Consider the following 20,951-nt stretch of genomic DNA (forward strand, 5'->3'; position numbering starts at 1 on the left):
ATTGTAGAGTGCATTTTGTTTCAGAAATAGAAACATGTGGATTCCTTAATCCAGGGTCATGAAGATGACAGAAGAAAACAAGGCAGAAGATAAAGAAGATGAAAGAAACTGAGAAAATGAAGTTACCTGAGAATTTCATGCATTTCCCCCTTTTAAGTCAATTAGATGCTTTATCAGAACAGGCAAGAACCTAAGGAGTGAAAGAGAGGCTGAATTTAATTTGCCCATTTAATATGTGCTTTGATTCATTATGTTGGGATTCACTTACTAAGACCTTCTTAGTGATAATTAGAAAATAAAATAATAGAAAGATTCCTCACAAATGAACAACCCTGGCTTTTGTAGTTAGATAATTGTGGGTTAATTTATGGAAGATTTCACTAGCAGTCACCAAATTCTCTTTTTCAACATTAGGCATATACTTTGTTCCATGTTCAAAATTGTCCTTCTGTGTTTATAATTTTAGTTTATTTCACCTACTATGTTTTCAAAATGCATTTTTAATTTATCTTATTTTGTCTCTTTTTTCTTTTCTTTTACTTCCTCTTCTTTTAATGAAATGAAATGCATTCTCTTTTCTGTCTACAAACCCAAAGCTTCTTCGGATGTTTTCCTTCAAGGTATAATGTTTTTGGAATGGAAATTCACTGCATGCAACGGCTGAATTTAAGTATTAACGCTTACATGGTGTTTGTTTGTTTTTTATGAATAGACATTTAAGCATTCTACTAAAGATAAAACATTTCAAATGAGAAAGTTCTGTTTTTTTCTAGAGTTGATTCAGCAACCCTATGCTAATTCACAGAGGTTTTGACCTTACATGAAGCTAAAAAGCTATAAGCACTAAGAGATGTCATTAGTAAAGAGGGCTTCTTTAAACATCAAAGCCAAAACTTACCCTTTCTTCGCAGATGAAAATGAAATCCAATGTCACTGCCTGCATCTGCCATATACCACATATAACCTATGTGCCCTTAAATTTTAGTTCTGTAAATCCTAATGCAAAAAATAATCTCCTGTGGCCTAAGCTTTATCTGTCAGTTCTGTAAAAATAATACTCTCTTTAAAATGCTTTAGTTAAAACACCCATCCCTTCCTTCTAGGGTGATCCAGGAGCCTTTTGGCTCTGTCTTGCAACATTATAAGACTAGAGGCCCGGTGCACGAAATTCATGCAGGGTAGGGGGGAATCCCCTCAGCCCAGCCTGAACCCTCTCCAATTTAGGACCCCTCAGGGGATGTCCGACTGCCAGTTTAGGTCCGATCCCGGGGATCAGGCCTAAATCGGCAGTCGGACATCCCTCTCACAATCCTGGACTGCTGGCTCCTAATCACTCACCTGCCTGGCTGCCTGGTGGTGGCCTGGTCACCCCCAACTGCCCCCAAATGTTGGACTGGTCACCCCTAACTGCTCCCCCCTCCTGCCAATCTAATCGCCCCTCACTGCCCCTCCGGCCAACCTAATTGCCCCCAACTGCCCCCTTACCGGCCTGGTCATCCCCAAATGCACACCCCACCCCCCCCCCCCCCGCCGTGAGCCTAGTCTCCCCTAACTGTCCTCCCCACCAGCCTGGTTGCCTCTTACTGTCACCCCTGCCAGCCTGCTCTCCCCCAACTCCCCCCCCCCTTGAGCCTGGTCAACTGCACGGACCCCCCGCTGGCCTGGTTGCCCCACGCAGCCTGCTGTTCAGTCGTTTGGTTGTCCCTCACTAACCCCCCTGCCGGCATGGTCGTAGGCAGCCATCTTGTGAGGGCGTGAGGATTAATTTGCATATTACCTCTTTATTATATAGTATTAGTATTCCCAGTTGAATTCTGACAGCTGATTTGGAGACACTGGGATTTGTATTTATATTATCATAAAACTAAATCATCCAAATTAACATCAAATAGACCACTGAGTCTTAAAGCAATTTTATAATTCATCCCAAAGCAAAAGTTAGATTAGCATTCAGTTGATTAGTACTAATTTCTTCTCAAATGCTAAGTAATGTTTGACAGGCAGTAGCATATTTTTCTGAATCTCACTCACAAGTAGGTAAACCTTGCTGACATTCTGAAGCTTCTAGATGGTGAATATTACACAAAGTACCATATTCTTCTAAAACATAAGCCATACTCTTATGGTATAAACTCAGGAAACTTCTATATTATACATATTTTTAACATTTTATATTAAAAGCATATAAAAATTTGCCCAGTCTAATGGGGTTTACTATTTGCTGATAGGTAAGCATGACACAAAATTTGATTTCAAAATTGATACATTTTTTTATTTCTCTGTTCTACTCACATGCAAAACCATTAAATGCCTTCATGTAATCCAGCTCGCATCTAATATTTACTAGAATAAGATTCCATGTAGTTGTTTGATTTTAACTCTTTAAACTTTGCGTTCTTTTGGTGTTAATCTCCTTGCTCTAGCTATTAGCTTGATGGTATTATTTTCAGCTGCACTGCTTAAACTCAAAATTCAAAATCTGCAAATGTGCTATCCTTCTGAGTTCAATTTCACCATTGTAGATCACGATGTCATAGCAATTTCCCGAGTACTCATTTTCAGATTCATCATTCACATTGGTAACATTGTGGAGAACTAGCCCAAGATTTATCAAGTGGAATTAACTCTGATCTCTCTTTGTCCCTCCCCTTGTCTCAGGCCCCTACTATTGATATTCGCCCAAGATCAGCAACCATTCAAATGAACAATGCCACGCACCTTCAAGAGAGAGATGAAGAATATGGGTATGAGTGTCTGGACGGCAAGGACTGTGCCAGCTTTTTCTGCTGTTTTGAAGATTGCCGAACAGGAGCTTGGAGACACGGGAGGATACATATCCGTATTGCCAAAATGGACTCATATGCGCGGATCTTCTTCCCCACGGCCTTCTGCTTGTTCAACTTGGTTTATTGGGTCTCCTACCTCTACCTGTAAAGAGGTAGGGGTCTTATTGTTATAAGGGTCTTATTTACTAAATCTCATGGAGAGATGTCCTTTCTAAGTCCACTTAAATAATCCTCTGTGCAGTTTATAATGATCTGAATTTGTTTCTTTGTTCTAACCTGGTAAATTGTATTAATGTCATACTGTTTGCACCCAACTCGCCTTTGATAAGTGTAATTTAAGCTATAATGTTTCTGTGTTGCAAACCTGCAGGGCAAGTTGAAATTAGAGCAAGAACATTGAAACCAAACAAGATATTTCCAGCTACAGAACTGAAATAGTAAAAGCAATGATTATTTGCAGTGGTGGTGTCCTCATTCCATTCAAAATACAGTTAGATGCAAAATATCCCAAACTGTTCCCTAAGATCATCTGGGGTCAAATTGTAGTAAATTGATCCAAACAGAACATCTCCCTCATTTGAGACAAATCACAACTCATTTTAAATGTAAGAACCTAGACAAGAAACCTATTATACCTCGATCCCAAGATAGAAAGAAAATTTCCTTCACATCACATGTACAATGATGTAAATATTTCAATAACATAGAATGCTTCAAGTTTAATGCATGCATCTCTTTAGAGCCAAAATAAATGGACTGAAGTTAACATCATAAAGCATTGTCTTTTACTCTTTGTGTCTTTGGACTATAAAAGAATCATGAATGCAATTATAAGGATTTGGGATTGGAATTGGAGGGGAAATTTTTCACTATCTTTTCCCTCATGCATAAAGATTGAAATAGCTTATGCTTCCTCGTATGACATATTAAACACTCTAAGTAAAATATAGACTGAATATTAGACATTTTCCACCTCTAAATATGCCCAATTTCATAGAGTATAAAGTGATTGTATGTGCTTGCTGCTATTTTTCCTTCCTTTTAGGACTATAGATCTTAACAGAACTCACTCTCCATCTCAAGATCTGCTTGTAGTGATTGTGAGTGCCTCGGGGACAGTGTCCTTTTCATGTCCTCTTTGGGTCCTCAGCACCTTGCATAGTGCCTGGCACACAGCTGGTGCTCAACAAGTATGGTTTGGAGTGAACTGGCCCCATATGATGCCAGTGCACCTCCCTGTGCTGGCCTGGAACCAGTGACTCTTCTTTTCATGTGGGCACTGTCAAGTGATATTTGGCTTTGTAGAGAAAAACAGAAGGATCCAAAGAACTAAGGCTATTTATATTCATTTTCAAAAATTTATTTTAGCTAATGTCTATATTCCTTTAAAACAATACTTACGTCTGCTATTTGTATACAAAAATGAGTCTGCTAGGGAATAATTAAAAGTTCTATATTATTTCTTCATGTTTAGGAGTGAGTCAACCTTGACCCATGACAATTGTCCTTAAGGACACATGACAGGTATTATCAATACTCATACCTGACTAGTATTTAGAATATAGTATTCTATGTGTAAAATATTTAATGTACTGAAGATTAAATTTAAAAAAATTAAATAACAAATGAATGACTTACAAGGAGGCTGAGCCTATGCAATCATTCAAGTAGATTGTAATCACATAAAGTGGTTGTCCCAGACTTCAAAACATCATGAACAGAGCTCCATCTTTGTGTATTCATTCTGAATCCTTATTTTTCTATGTTAGCATCCTTTGTCAGTTCTTCTTTTTGGCAATCATTGCTCTAAGTCAGAATTCAATCATAGCTCGTAAAGCTTTATAGATAACCTAAAAAAGAGTAGAAAAAAGAGACAGTGACTTTGTTAATATAAATCCATGTAAAGTCATCATCAAGTCATCTGGATGAATCTTGAAACACATTTAGCTGCCAATTTTACAAACATTTAATATACCAGTGCTCTAGTATATAACCTCAAACACATGTAAATAGAATCTATTATTTTCTTGTTTTGGATTGTTAACATATTAAATATTGACTCCTTGGGAGAGTTGTTGGCAAATTTTCAATGGTGAGACACATGTTATTATTGTCAACTTGAAATGTATTCCATAATGGGGATACTCAGAAAAGCTGGCTTTCCAATGTGTGCATAGTATTGGCAATATGAATATATATTATACATACCCTAAATCTTAATTATCAGCTGCTCCCTGTCTCTGTATTTGAAAACCTTTTCGCAAAGGCAATTGCCTAATATGTGGACTTTTACAATAAAAATGCTGCATTCTCATCCATGGTGGCATCCCAGTGGTCTGGTTGGACGTGTATATCTTACAGATTGTGACCATTTCTTCCTGGCTCATTCCCCAACACTGCCTTCCCTTTCTGTGAGATTCATGTGTGAGCAGTGTGACCATCTTTTGCATCATGATGCCCCTCACTTCACAATAATTAAGAGATGCATTTGGGGTGTGGCGTGGAGACAGAAGGTAGAAAGGTCATGATGTAATAAAGCTCAGGCCCTCTGTACCTCAAAACTTGTGGTGTGGTTAAGAATATGGACACAATGTCAGACATAGTTAGGGTCCCAACCCCACATTTTTAAAAATATATTTTATGAATTTTACAGAGAGAAAGGGAGAGGATAGAGAGTTAGAAACATCCATGAGAGAGAAACATCGACCAGTTGCCTCCTTCACAACCCCTATTGGCGATCGAGCCCGCCCGCAACCAAGGTACATGCCATTGATCAGAATCAAACCTGGGACCCTTCAATCCATGAGCTGACACTCTATACACTAAGCCAAACCGATTAGGGCCTAACTCTACATTTACTAGTTATTTGACAACTGTCAATTTAGCCTTAATGAGGCTCCATTTTACCTGCTATAAATTAGGTACAATAATGCCAAGTAATGTAGTGTCACTCAACAAAATGGGGCAAAAGTCCCTTCCCTCACTTCTAGTGCCTATAGTGCTCAGCTAACCATGCACCCTGTTGGCTCAGCTCTCCTAAAGGAACCCCCCAGCCTTAATGTGACTCTATGTCACAATGTTTGATCTTTAAAGAGTATACATTGCAAACATTCTTTAAAATCTAGGTTGAAAATCTAAGTCTACTGTTGAAAAAAAAACCAAAAAAAAAAAAAAACCTCACACATTAGATTAGTATTTTTAAGGTCAAAGAGCCTTTCTCTGTATCCCTGAAACTTAAAATCATAGGGAGCTATCCTCCAGAACCCCATTTTCTTGAAGTCCTTTGAAATTTTCAAACGAAAGTAGCATATTTTTTTTACAAACACAGCTGCTCTAACCTTCCTCTGCCTGTCATTATCTTGGCCCCTCATGGCTTCCTGCATCCAATTTAAACATCTATTTCTCACCTCTCAGAAGTGTAAAGAAAAAGAGTTTTTACCTAGGTCTTGTCTGTTCTCTAGCTAATGCCCTTATCTTTAGCTGAGTGGATATTCATGGTATGGCCTTTGCACACACACACACACACACACACACACACACACACTGTTTTAAAGTAGCAACATTATTCTGACAAGTAGCAACAAGTTTTATGTGGTGAAGGTCAAAGTACATTAACCAAATGAAGTGGCCTTTAGGGATTTTGTCAAAAATTGCTCTCTCTATGCTTTGTCACTATGGTTTTTTGTCAAACATGTAGGAGAAATGGAGACTGACCTAGGCCAAGGGCTCTGTTATATTTTTTTAGTACGCATTGAGTTTCCAAAGGTCACACAACCAGTTAAAGGCAAACATGGAAAAGCCACCTGGGCATTGCTCTTTCTATTGAACCTCATAGTGTCTCAGGATTGGGAAGTAAAATTTTGAAACACTTTATCCTTCCATCTTTAGGATTTGCCAAACTTGAAGATGGCTTCTTTCTCTGATCTTGACCTCACTTTAATTATTTTAATTTCTCTAACACCAATTTTAAAATACCTAGCAACAGAAATACTAGTAAGTTAATAGATTTTGCATTTCATTTCTTCTCTAATATAATAACCAGTCAATATTGAATGTTACCCACAGTTTCCAAAATTCTGTTTGAAAGACGGGATCTACAATGGTATGAAAAATTGCAGAATGAGTTGGCCTTTGTCCCTCAGGGATTGGGACGTTAGACAACCATGCAGTTTCCTTTGGCTGGTCCATAGGCTCATTCTTTCTACTATAACAGGAAAGTTGTGGGAGGGATCTATACCATTCATTCTGACATTAGAAATTATAGGCTAATTACAAAATCCAGTTGTCACTTACTTTGCTATCATCTTTTATAATAAAACTCTAATATGCAAATCAACTGAATGGCGGAACCACTGGCAGAACGACTGGTCACTATGATGTGCACTGATCACCAGGGGGCAGATGCTCAACACAGGAGCTGTCCCCTGGTGGTCAGTGCACTCCCCCAGGGGGAGTGCCACTCAGCCAGAAGCCGGGCTCATGGCTGGCGAGCACAGTGGTGGTTGCAGGAGCCTCTCCTGCCTCCACAGCAGCGCTAAGGAGCAGCTGCAAGGCAAGCAGTAAGGAGCAGCAAGCAGGCGGGCGGTAAGGAGTGAGGGGACCCAGACTATGAGAGGGATCCCAGACTGCAAGAGGGATGTCCCAGACTGTGAGAGGGTGCACACCAGGCAGAGGAACCCCACACCCCAGGGCACAAATTTCATGCACCAGGCCTCTAGTTAGGATAATAAAAGTATTCCCCTATTATTGTTTGTATAACAAAATAAAAAAGCAGAGGCTTTTGCCCTAGATTACCTGGGTTCAAATCCTGACACTGTTCAAACCTAGTGTCCAACTTTATTTTGCCTCAGATTCTTCATCTGAAAAATGGGGATAATGATGGCTCATAGTTTTATTGTAAGGAATAACTGTGTTAATACTAAAGGATGATTGGATGCTAGTAATTTTCCTGAGCACAGATATGAATTGTCAGAAATAAAAGGGCACACTAATCGTATTTTACCTTGCTTAAGAATAATTATTTATGAAGTTAAATACTACAGTTTTCTACTATGTATGAATGCATTTAAATAAACATCTTTACTGACATCATGCCGTACTTGGGAAATCCATGTACAAAAAGAAAATTATAGATCTAAGTAACCATTTCCAAGTGGAATTGTGTATCATTTAAATTACTATATGTGATATATATGAAGACACAAAGGTAGATATTTTTAAAAAATAAAAATTATGATTTCCCTTACAAATTCAGAAATGCCTAATTGGATTACTAAATAACGTTATAAATAGATGTGTAGTGTCATTTTAATGTAGTGTTTTTTGCAATATAACTAAGTCAATACATTATTTTGTAGCTAAGTTTGCAAAACCATAATGAAATGAACATGAGGATGCTTAATCATTATTGAGGACTCTTTTCATAAATAATAATAATAATACTGGACTAGAGGTAGATAATTCAAGACACACCTGAGATTTTCCTAAATATTCCTATCTCAGGAGCCTCAGTCTCATATATAAATGAGGATATTTAGTCACTTCTCCTTCTGACATATCTTTTTTTTCTTTTAATTGAATTTATTGGGGTGACATTGGTTAATAAAATTATATAGGTTTTAGGTATACAATTCTATAATACATCATCTGTATATTGTATTGTGTGTTCACCACCCCAAGTCAAGTCTCCTTCCATCACCATTTATCCCCCTTTACATTCTTCTATCTCCAAGTTCTTCTGACATATCTTACTTCTATCTCTCCTCTGCTGCTTTATTATGGTATGATGTTATTAATGATCATCTAACATTCAGACTCTCCTAAACTCATATCTTCACACTGTTATCTTCACTCATTTGTCCTATTTTCTCCTTCAATTTCCTCTAAAAGAGTGCCGTATTCCTAGAATGCCTCTCTCTGATCAACAGGCAGAACAGTCACTAATTAAAGATTCTACCTGGTCCATAAACTTTCCAATTTCACTAAAGTACAATAGGCTATTTTCCTTTATCTCTTCCAGTACTTGATGTGATTTTTGAGTAGCCTAATTCCAATGTTTACCTCAGCTAAGTACTTACATTCATCCAATCCTCTCAGTAAACATATTTTAAATGAACAATTCTGTGACAAGAATATGACATAAATAATTCACTATTCATTCGCATCTTAAGAAACTTCTGTGTATTCCCTGGTTTTATAAATTTGCCTCATAATTCCTTCTGTTACTTGCATTTTTATGGATCTGGAAATAAGTTTCAATTAAGCATCTATAAATTCAATTCAGTATAAATCTTTCTGTAAACACATACTGCAACTCTCACATACCTGCACTATGAGTGCAAGACAAAATAAAAAGTAGGGCATTCTCTGCTGTAAGATGTCCATAATTTGATAGAGGAGTAAGATAAGAATACAAGTATTCCTAATGGAGCTGCATAAAAATAGTGATCTACACTAATAAAAGAGAAAGATGCAAATTGACTGTACCTTCATGATGCCCACCAGCCAATCAGGAGTGAGTATTCAAATTAACCCAACAAAGATGGCAGGTTAATTTACATATGCAGGCTCCAAGTGGCCTGGGGCAGTGCAGGATGCCTGCGTTATCGCCATGGTGACGACACAGGCGTTCTGCACTGCCCCAGCCGCTCCAGGCCTCTGGGCAGCATGGGAAGGTGGAAAGGTGGCTCTGGGCCGGAACGAAGGCAGTGCCGGCAGCCAGGGGAAGGAGGGCCCATTCTTGCATGAATCTTCGTGCATCAGGCCTCTAGTAGGTAAAATAAATCATTATTCTAATTGTGAGTGAAACCATAAAATATTTTTTTCTGGCACACAAAGCATTCCACTGTATGTGAAGGGTTTCCATTCCTGCTTTAAAACTTTCATTTTAAGACTATAAATGAAAACCTTATAGAAAATTTTAAAGAGAAAACATATCATCTTTCATCTACTAGCAGACATTAACCACTAAACACATCATTTATCTTTCCAAAAATTAGCACATACAGTGCATGACAGAGCTTCTTTATTTGCATGGTAGTCATAATAACCCTGATGATAAAGGTAAAATTTAGGTCTTTTAATTGATTCCTCTTTCATGAAAAAAAGCGGTCATTAACAGTAATCACATTGGAATACTAGAGACTTATATATGTTATACAATGTATTCTGTTCAACATCAACAACTTTCCAATTGGTTTTATAACAGTCAAGCAAATGCCTCCAGAAAACTGCTTTCTGGGAGTTAATGTGGGTTAATAGCCTTGGCCCTCTGGTGAGCACCATGCAAGGGTGCCAAGTCAGCCAGTGATTTGCAGTCCAAGCAGCCTGGAGCTGTTTTAACAAAGGGTGCACTTTCTGAGCCAATACTTCTCATCTGCTCAGTTTTAAAAGAGACAGGGCTTCTGAGTCAGTGGGAACCCAAGGGTACAATTCTATATTGGGTTTAAGGCTAAAAGTAGCAATATCAGGAATCCTGGCTTTGTAAACAATATGACTACAGGGACAATTAAAACTTAACTGGAACAACTTAACCTAAAGTGACTATAGCTGGACCAGATCAGATCAGTAGACACTCTGAACCCAGTGTTCAACAGAATGCAAGACTATGACATCATCATTGAATATCTTCCACTCTCATAAAAGATGGAGGAAATAGTCCTCCTCAGGACCCGATTTAACTCTGTTGAACAGAAGAATAGGGCAATTTTACTTGGTGCTTAAATTTAATTCCTTTCTTTTCCTAAGACTCTAGATAATCTGTCTCTACCCTTTCACTTTCTTTTTTCAAAAAAAAAAAAAATAAAGATAATTGATGCCTTTGCAAAGTATTGAAGATGTGATTCCATTCAATTAAGTATATTGAGCACCAACTATATGCCTAGTAATGCAGTAAGCTTTAGAAATACGGTAAAAACTACTGGTACAGGCCTATCCTTACAGTTTACAATATAATGCCAAAAAAAGTCTTAAATTTGAAATTCAGTAGGTGGTGATAATTATTACTGCATAAGTAAAGATGTAATCACAAAATAGTTATCCCCCCAATACTATAAATATGGAGAAGTTGCCTTAAATTGGTATTCTGTCATTAATTTAAATATGTTTATATCTTACAAATAAAAAAGAAGCTTAAAAGTGATGTGTTATAGGATTTCCCTAGACTAGAATTATACATTTTTTATTTTAAAAAAAAATCACTTGTTAAAGACATTAAGTAAAACTTTTTTCAATACTGCACTGGGGGTATTTAGTAGGGGAGAGAGATTGGACTCAACTTCAAATATAGGACAAATGGAGATTTATAGCAAAGAGCAAGGTAGGTATCAGTGGCTAAAAACATACAAAAGGAAACAGCAAGGCTAGCGGGAATTTTGCTAAACAGACTCAACAGGGTTATTGCCGAAACTGGGCAAAGCAAAGATAATTACAGATGTCCAAAGCTTGGTCCTAGTGGATCAAAGGGTTGAGAAGGGTCCGATTACAGTTTGGTCAAGGAGAGAATCTTTGTCAATATATAACACAGCATTTAATCTTTTTCTTTCAAACGTGTCTTCTGGAATATAGATGAAGTGATACAACCAACGTGCATGTCTTTTGGTTTTCAGGCATTGTGATTTTTACTTAGGAAACACGCAATAGAAATTCTTGAAGAGCTCTGAAAAGTGTTTTATATTAAGTTGCTGACCTCCCCCGTTTGACACTGGAGAATTGGTAGCAATTATTAAAGTGAAAAAAATCCTGATGGGACCATGAAAGCCGCGACTCTCAAGTTTGTATTTTTTTTAAAGAGTACATAGTGTATAATTCTCTTTGTTTATCTTCAATATATTTTTATTGATTTTAGAGAGGAAGGAAGAGGTAGAGAGAGATAAAAACATCAGATGAGAGAGAATCACTGATTGGCTGCCTCCTGTATACTCCCTACTGGGGATCAAGCCCACACCTGGGACATGGGAATAGAACTGTGACCTCCTTCATAGGTCAACACTCACACACTGAGCAACACCAGCTGGGCTCAAGTTTATACTGACCTATGCTAAGAAATCATTTTATGTTACAAACTAATACACAAACACTACATACCATATAATAGCAAAAAAGTATTAGATTTTAAATTCAGTAGGTAGTGGGAATTATTAAATCAGAAGAAAAAATCTGATCACAAAATCCTTATTACTCTTCACCAAATTTGCAAAATGAATACATGATGTGTATCATGTGTACACGTAATTTCTTATAAACCTTCTCTATGTAAAGCTTTCTTATAAAGCTTCTTATGGTATTCATGTAAAGCTGTAAGATCCTTAAAAGTGGGTGCTATAGTTTTCACCTCTGAATCTTTAATGCCTAGCAAAGTCCTACTCCATAATAGGCACTTGAGAGATGGAGAGTTTTCAAAACAAAATCTGTAAAATGAATGCTACTTACTATTATTTGTGACATTTCCACTTAAAATACTAGTGATATTTTTTATTCTTGAAACAGGTTACTCAGAATAAGTATATATACATATATTTAATATACATAATAAATATATATACATATATGTATATTTATTTATGTATTTATATTTGCATATCTCCACAATCTTCCAAGGCACCCCTCCCACACCCCATCCCTCAGAAGAGTACACTAACCTGTGCAACATCAAAAGTAATCTTCTGCCCCAGCCAGTTTGGCTCAGTGTATAAAGCATCGGCCTGCGGACTAAAGGGTCCTGGGTTCAGTTTCGGTCAAGGGCACATACCTCAGTTGCAGGCTCTTCCCTGGTCTGGGCCCTGACCTGTGCATTAGGCAACCAATCGGTGTGTTTCTCTCACATTAGTATTTCTCTCTGTCTTTCCCTCTCACTTCTAAAAATCAGTGAGAAAATAGCCTTTGGCAAGGATTAAAAAAACACCACACGGAATCTTCAAAGTTTAATCTAAAACCAATATCAAAGCCAATATCTAGCAACAGAAACAATGAAATTTCCTAAAATGTAATGAGATTTTTATTTACTAATTATCCATCAATGACAACCAATAGACTCAATTAGTTTGGGGGGGAAATTAAAAAAATATATACAAAAACTTTTTCCTTAAGTTAAATTTTGCCAGGAACAGTCTGCTCAAAAAAGGGCAAAACTAGAAATGCTTTTCTTCCTGATAAGTTAGCTATTCTTTATAATTTTCTTAATTAACTTTTTTAAGTGATTGTAAACCCAATTTTGTGTGCTTCTTGTTTTTCATACCTGATGTTCTAATATCTAATCAGAAGTGGGAAAATAAAAAGATGACTATTTAATGCTTATTTTGTATAGCTTCTACATCTTTCAAATAATGATTTTGACTACATCATACAAACAGTACATACTGTTTGTATGAAATATAAGAAATAGATCACCTTTATGTATTCTGAGTGAGTGACAGTAAGAACAACAGCAATAACAAGTTCTAGAGATGAAGGATGGGGGAAGGATAAAGATATTTATACTTTCCTGACTATCAATCCATTAATGTCAGGAGTAATCTAACTAGAATTCTGAATGTAAAATAATTCTGTTATATTGTGATTTGATTTTTTGTTATTAAACTTTACATATTACCTCTTGTAATAATTTAAGCACTTATATTTATATATTTAATAGAAAATATTTCACAATTTTTCAAAATGTTGTTATTTATGACATAAAGCTTAATCACAGTATGCTGCTCAAAAATGTTACTCAATAAATGCCTGCTTTAGTGACAATGATAATGACAAAAGTTGACACACCAAGAAAGATGTGTTGCTATATTTTGATACACATCATTTTTATACAGATTACTTCACAGACATTGATATTATAGATCTTTGCACATTCCCAGAATATTTTATTTTTCTCCTAACAGATTATCCCTTGTAGAACTTTTGTTATGTAATTCAGACAAAAATTTTAAATAGTTAAAAGGTTCTTGAAGGAAGAAAAGATGTCTTAGTCAAGAATTTTTTTTTAAAAAAGGTGCTAACCATAATATAAACAGTGATGAACTGGATTATATTAAGAACTATTTTTCTAAAGAAAACTTAAGAAAGCAACCTACAGAGAAACTAGAAATTGTTTGAAATAGATAACGATGACAAAGGACCCACTCAAATTCTAAAAAAAGGTCATATAAATCAATAAGAAAACAACAACCCAATAGAAAAATGGACAAAAAGTGAACAGGCTCTCTTCACAACTGAGGATACTCAAATAATTTTATATAGTCCTCACTGGTGTGTAAATTAAAACTACAATTCCACGTAACTAAACAACTGCTGAAACTGATTTAAAAAAGAAAAGAAAGAAATTTTCAGGCATTGGCTAGTATGGAACAACACAAACTCCCACACTCTACTTGTGGATGTGTAAATTGCACAGCACTTTGGAAAACTGTTTAAAGAATCTACTAAAGATAAACTATACATAACCAAATGACCCAGCAATTCTGCTCCTAAAAGCATTATGCTCACTAAAACAAAAATGGTTATAAGAATATTCATCATACCACTATTTTTAATAGCTTATATCCTAAAAATACTTAAATATCTATCAACTGCAGAACAGATAAAAAAGCTGTGATATACTCTCACATAGCATATTCTACACAGTAGAATTCGCAACAGATAAACTATAAGCAACAATATGAATGAATCCACATCTGTGATTTAGAGCCAAATGACAAACTCAGAGGAAAGCACCTGTAAGAGTCAATGTATATACAATTCAAAAAGAATCCAAACTAATCTGTGGGCAGAAGTAGGGAGTATTCTTATGAGTGGTGTGTGTGTGTGTGTGGGGGGGGGGGGGTTGGGGGGTATGCAGGGGTGGGAGGAGAGGATTCCTGGGCACAAGAGAGGCTTCTAGGATACTGGTAATATTGTTTCATTATATGGATGCTGGGTACATAGATAGGTCATTGTGTGAAAATTATTTATCAGTGTACTTTTCAATATATATACTAAAATATATACTTTTAGTACATACTTTTAAATATTTAAAGGGATATGTTTACACATATTCATTTTCCATATTCATTCTTATCTATCTACAAACACCATCAATCCTTTGGCTGTGAAGTCATGGGGCACAATAGAAAGAATATTAATAGAAAATCAAATAAATTTTAATCTAGCTCTGTTTTTGCAACTAGCCAGCATTGTGACATCAGGGGGGAAAATAGCTGGCTGAGAACGATCACATTAACTCGAAATTTATTTATTATATCTTATATAAGCATTTGAAAAAGAATGAAGAGAATATATATGGTTTGTTGAGTATTAGTAGAGCCGTGGTTATGTTTATGTCCCCTGACCAGAGCCCCATGGCCCTGTAGCTGTGCCTAGATCTCAGCTGCTTTGAAAGCCAGCTCCCAAAGCAAGCGCTCCAATGAGAACCTAAAGTCTTTTGCCACCCGGCTGAGGACGGGCTACAAAAGTCATGCATGTTTGAAGCAAATCATGACCTGCAATCTCTCTGGGTTTCTAACCCTGGGCTCCCCAGAGTAAATTTTAATTATGCCACCTAGCATATTTTAAATCAGAAAATCATAAAGACAGCTTCCAAATGTGGTACATAGATTAGATAAATGGATGAAAAGATGATAGAAAGATATAGATAGACAGATAGATAGATGATAGATAGATAGATAGATAGATAGATAGATAGATAGATAGATAGATGATAGATAGATAATACATGATAGATAGATAGATAATAGATAGACAGATAGGTATGAGGAAAAAAAGCTAAATATATTTATGCTGTTTGGAGCATTAGAGATTATTGGTGCTTTTCTTTCAAAAATCCTCAGCTATTTTCTAAAATCCTCAGTTATGCAGATGAATTAATTTAGTAATTAGAAAAGGGATATACTATTAAATTAGAAAATTGCTATGATAAAAATCTGGATTTTAAAAAAATACATTATATGTAGTCAGTATATGAAAAAGCTCAGAGAACAAGAAATTCTACCTAAAACATTACTACCAGCAAAGCAGGCCTCAGTGACACACACACACACACACACACACACACACACACACACACACCACAAAAATATTTTAATGTTAAATGTTCTAAAATCAATAAATAAAGTGTATTCACTTTCTGTTGTTGTTTAAAGGCATCCCCACGTCCTTTCCTCTAAGCCTTTCTTGTTTCAGATGGCATTTCAGGAAGCTATTTGAAGATTAAGCCCACCCCACACCCACACCCACACCTTCACTTTCAATTCAATTTTTTTTAACACAGAAGATGTTCATGAGGAGTGTCGGAACAATGGATCTTTACATTTCTGTCATTAGTGGAGCTCAGGAGGCAATAGTCAGTCTATGTTGCACCATCCCACAGTGTGGTTTTTAATGTTTCTCAAGTGACAGGGCCCCAAACTGGGTCATGGTGGCCCTCCTCCAATTCGAGCTACTCTGCTGTGAGGGCGATGAAAAAACGTTGCCGCATTCTTCTTCCCTAAGGTTAAGGATGACTCAGTAGTGTGCTTTGCTCTCCACAGTGCCCACACCAAGACTGTAAAGTGACATGTTTCAAGAGGACACTATGCAAGGTGCACATTGATTATTTTTATTATTATAAAATCTCACAGCTTACAAGAACCTTAAAGATCATCTACTTCATTCAGTGAGAACTCTAGTCAATCATTCATTCATTCAAGATATTTATTAAGCTTACTACGTGCTACAAATGGTGCTACACACTGGGGATTCAACCATAAACAAGTCACCAAAACTTTCTCCCTTCTTTTTTTTTTTTTTTTAAATCACTTATGTAATAAATACTTTTGAGTACCTACTACATACTAGACACTGTGAGGCATTAAGTCTAGAACCATAAACCAGGGGGTAGCAAATGTTACGGATTCAACCTTCAGCTGCCAGCTCTTAAATTTCTTTATTTGGGGGTCTTTGTGTTATTCGAGGTAATTGCGCTGCCTACATAGCAGGCTAGAAGTGTCAGAGAACCAATGCCCTCTCCTCCACTCACCTGCTCTCCCCTTAGCTCCCTTCAACCAGTAACTGATAATAGGGGTGGTAGGGTGATTAACTTCCCTGGTTTGTCCAGGACAGGGGTTACTCAGGGCTAAAACTATAATTGATGTCAGTGGAACCAGGATAGTGTGTGAAAATGCTAGCTCTCTCATGTGGGGTAACTCTGAGGCACAGATTTTATTAACACTGGGACCCACAGTGCCTCAGCATATTAAGCTCCACTAACCCACACTGGTAATGAACTTGAACTGCTCACGGACTACCTTTCCTTCCCTGCCTCACTTCTTTACTCTGCCTCCAGTGTTTACTGAGATCACCTCCAAAATTATTTATAATTGAACCATTCCCTCAGGCTCCGCTTGTGGAGAAAACGAAAATAAAGTCCTGATGGCTACTCTTGAAGGGACATAATAAAGTGTAGTGACAGTCAGGCAAGCAAATGGGTAATGTTGATGCCTAAGCTCATTATGCTTAAGAGCCCGGGGAGAACATAGGGGGATCTTGGTGGGAGTGAGGAGGCTTACAAGAGTAAGTTCCATCCAAGCAGAATCGTAAAGGATGAGATGCAGTTAAAACTCATTAAATGGGGAAAGAAAGATACAAGTTTTCAGCAAGACAAAAATAATTTTTTAAATCTTAGAACTAAAATAAAAGCACAGCCTGCTCAGAGATCTACGAATAACATCTGTTCATAATTGGAACTTGGAGTGACGTGAGTAGTTTGGATGGAAGATGCCATGGGTTTGGAGAGGCTCCATCACAAATGACCTTGCATGCCCTGAGTTTGGACTTTATCCTGAGAGCAGTCCAGTGGCATTGACAGGCTTTAAGCCAGCAGCAAGGAAATGACATGAACAGATTTGACTTCAGCAAATCATTCAGACTGCATTGTGAGAAATGGATGGGAGGGGCCATGACCTGAAGCCCCTGCACCAGTCAGAAAGCTGCTACATTCATTCAGGGGAAGATTCTGGGGCTCTGACCACTGGGGATAGGTAGAAAGTGTTGTATTTTTAGGTATTAAGGAAGTAGAAGTTATTTTGTAATAAATAGCAAAAATTTATGATTTATTAGTTATGGTCTATAAGACAAAAAGTCCAGTTTCTTCATTGTGTAATTGACTCAGAATTTCAAAATCATTGGGTTAATAAGTCAAATGAAAGAGTTCAGTTTAGGGCCTGTTGAATTTGAATGTTTGCAGAGAATGCCTTGCATGTATATGAGTCAAAGTGGTATAAAAAAAATGGTCAACCACATGAGATTAGGAAGCGAGCACATCTGGGATTCTAATTGCATGCATTAAGTAATTTATTAAATATCTCTAAGCCTCAGTTTACTTATCTTAAAATGGAGACAATATTTGAAGATTTTTTTTTTAACTTTGAGATAATTCATGTAATGGATTTAGTAGAGTGGCTGGTCCACAGGTATTTCTCAATTATTATGATCCTTACATTTAATAGCAGTATTATGATCCAGGTTGTGATATGCATTAGATACTTGGCTACTTAGATTGGGGCCAAAGAAAAATATAAACTGAAAATATCATCTAAAGTATATTGATATAAGGAATGCCCAAACTTGCAAATAATTTTCATAATATTTTATTATAGATAAACTGACCATAATCACCCAGAAGCAAGATCTCAAATGCTCCTTAGAATAAAAGTTTTGCAGTTTCTATTATGCATTTGAAATTAAGGAGGGGCCTTAATTTTTATAAGAAGAAAAATTACAAGAAGTTTCCATGAGAAAACAATGCAGGGATTGGATTACAGGAGAGTTAACAAGATTATGTGCTCTCTTGAGGATGGTTAGCTTATTTCAAAGGTGTGCTAGCATAGATGCACAAAACCAATAAACAGGACTTGCTTAAGTCAAAGATAAACCTTTTACTAAAGAAGTTATATGCCTGGGGCATGACCACCCACAAAGACATGCCCAGTTAGGAATTTATGATCAAACCACTCTGAGATTACTTTCTGTAGAACCCATTTTTCATCCAGGATTATCCTCCTATATAATAAAACCCTAATATGCAAATCGACTGAACGGCTGCTATAACACACACTGACCACCAGGGGGCAGACACTCAATGCAGGAGTTGCCCTCTGGTGGTCAGTGCGCTCCCCCAGGAGGAGCGCTGCTCAGCCAGAATCTGGGCTCATGGCTGACAAGCGCAGTGGCGGTGGCAGGAGCCTCTCCCGCCTCCACTGCAGGCAGGCGGTACGGAGCAAGGGGTCCTGGACTGTGAAAGGGATGTCTGACTGCCCAGCCTAAGGATCAGGCCTAAGCCAGCAGGCGGACATCCCCCAATGGGTCCCGGACTGCGACTGTGAGAGTGCGCAGGCCAGGTTGAGGGACAGCACCCTCAAGTGCACGAATCTTGTGCACTGGGCCTCTCGTTAGGATATAACATAGTACATGAAAATCAGAAAATGGATAGAATTACTGAGGGAAAGTGTTTAGGATGAGAGAGAGAGAGAGAGAGAGAGAGAGAGAGAGAGAGAGAGAGAGAGAAATGTAACTAGGATGAAAACCAAAGGAAGTTCCAATAAGGTCATAGCAAAATGTGTGGTGTCACAGTACCCCTGCCTCCTCTAAAATAGAGGGCAAGGCAAAGAGAAGTTCATGAACATTAAATTCTGCACAAAGGCTAACTAAAACTAGGATTGAGAGGTTTCCATTGAATTTAGTAACAAAGAAGTCAATGGTGATTTTATCTATGACAATCTCTGCTGAGTGGAGGTGGCAGAAGTCAGAGTATAGTTGTCTGAAGCACAAGTGGAAGGTGAAAAAATGGAGACAATAATTGTAGACATCTCTTTTAAGACACTTGGTATTGAAGGGAAAAAAGAGAAATAAGAAAATAGCTCCAGGGGGTCTAAGAGAGGTGAATGAAAATATTTATCTTTTAAAGATGGGACAGAATTTCACAGGTTTAAGTGCTGTTGGGAAGGAGACAGAGAAAAAAAACAAGGTTGAAGATAAAGAAAATCTTATCACTAACATCCAAACTCTTAAGAAGACTGACTGCAAAGGGATCCTGTGTGCAGGGGAAGGAAAAACACCTTTCATATCATAACTCAAGAATGAGTAAAAAAAAAAAATAGGTGCAGACGTGATGAAATATGAAGGTGGTTTGTTGAGAAGACAATAACATAACTGATGGTTCTAGGAAGGAGAGTGGTATACTTTTTAATTAACATTTTAGAGAGCTTTCAGCCAACAAATTTACCAATCTATATCAATATCAAGACTGTTAATATTCTTGTCAGTGTCTTAGTCTGTTTGGGATGCTGTAACAAAGCCACCTAGTCTTACAAACAATATACATCTATTTCTCCCAGTGTTAGAGGCTGGGAAATCCAAGACCAAGGGGCCAGTAGAGCTGTTGTCTGGTGAGAGCCCTCTTCTGATTCATAGCTGGCCATCTTTTCACTGTGTCCTCATATGGCTGAGAGGGCAAGGGAGTTCTCTGGGACCCCTGTTATAAAGGCATTAATCCCATTCATGAGGGTTCTATCCTCATGACCTAATCACCACCCTCAAGGTCCATCTTCAAATACTACCACATTGAGATGTTTAATTTCTCTGAGGCTCATTCTCCTCTCCTGCAAAGAGAGAGAAGGCCTTCTCGGGTGGATGTAAGAAATACATGAAATAATGTATCTAAAACAAATCAAATGTTTGAGCCATAATACACATTCAAAAAATGAGAACTGCTAATAGTATTATCATGACAATCGTTTTCATGGAACACCAATTAGGCAAATTATTCAGTAATGTATTTCTCTAATCTTTAGTCTTTGGTATGCTAAATATCGTTAGAAGATTAAGTTTACATTACTTAATTACAATTAAGTTATTTAATTGTTAATATAACATTTAAAATTGCATTTTAAGGTGTTTTGTAAACTCCAAATAACCAACTGGGTGAATGTAATTTATTCCTTTGGATAAATCAGATTCAGTGTGAAAATCAAAAAAAGTTCAGGATTCAATTCCCTGTGAGTACTACATCTTTTTATGCTACTTCACATTGGCTTTCCCCTTCTACTCAATAAATTGTGTTTGTCTCTATAATATGTCTTCTCACACTATCCACAGAGAAATGGGAAATAGTGATATTTTTAATGTAGGCTTTTTGCCCCC

The 20,951-nt window shown here is 37.1% G+C and overlaps 1 protein-coding gene across 2 annotated transcripts in view; it reads left to right on the plus strand.

The window, feature by feature from the left end:
* Positions 1-5,100, plus strand: part of GABRG2 (gamma-aminobutyric acid type A receptor subunit gamma2) — an 86,194-nt gene extending 81,094 nt beyond the window's left edge. The window contains exons 9-10 of one of the 2 annotated variants that reach the window (XM_081092269.1): positions 597-620; positions 2,659-5,100. In XM_081092269.1, coding sequence (XP_080948395.1) covers positions 597-620; positions 2,659-2,934 — 300 coding nt within the window. In that variant the 3' untranslated portion in view covers positions 2,935-5,100. The remainder of the gene's footprint in view (positions 1-596; positions 621-2,658) is intronic. The other variant, XM_081092270.1, reaches the window with a different exon arrangement.
* The last annotated feature ends 15,851 nt before the right edge of the window (positions 5,101-20,951 follow it).

This window comes from Myotis nattereri (assembly GCF_964212035.1).
Source record: "Myotis nattereri genome assembly, chromosome: 5".
NCBI lineage: Eukaryota > Metazoa > Chordata > Mammalia > Chiroptera > Vespertilionidae > Myotis > Myotis nattereri.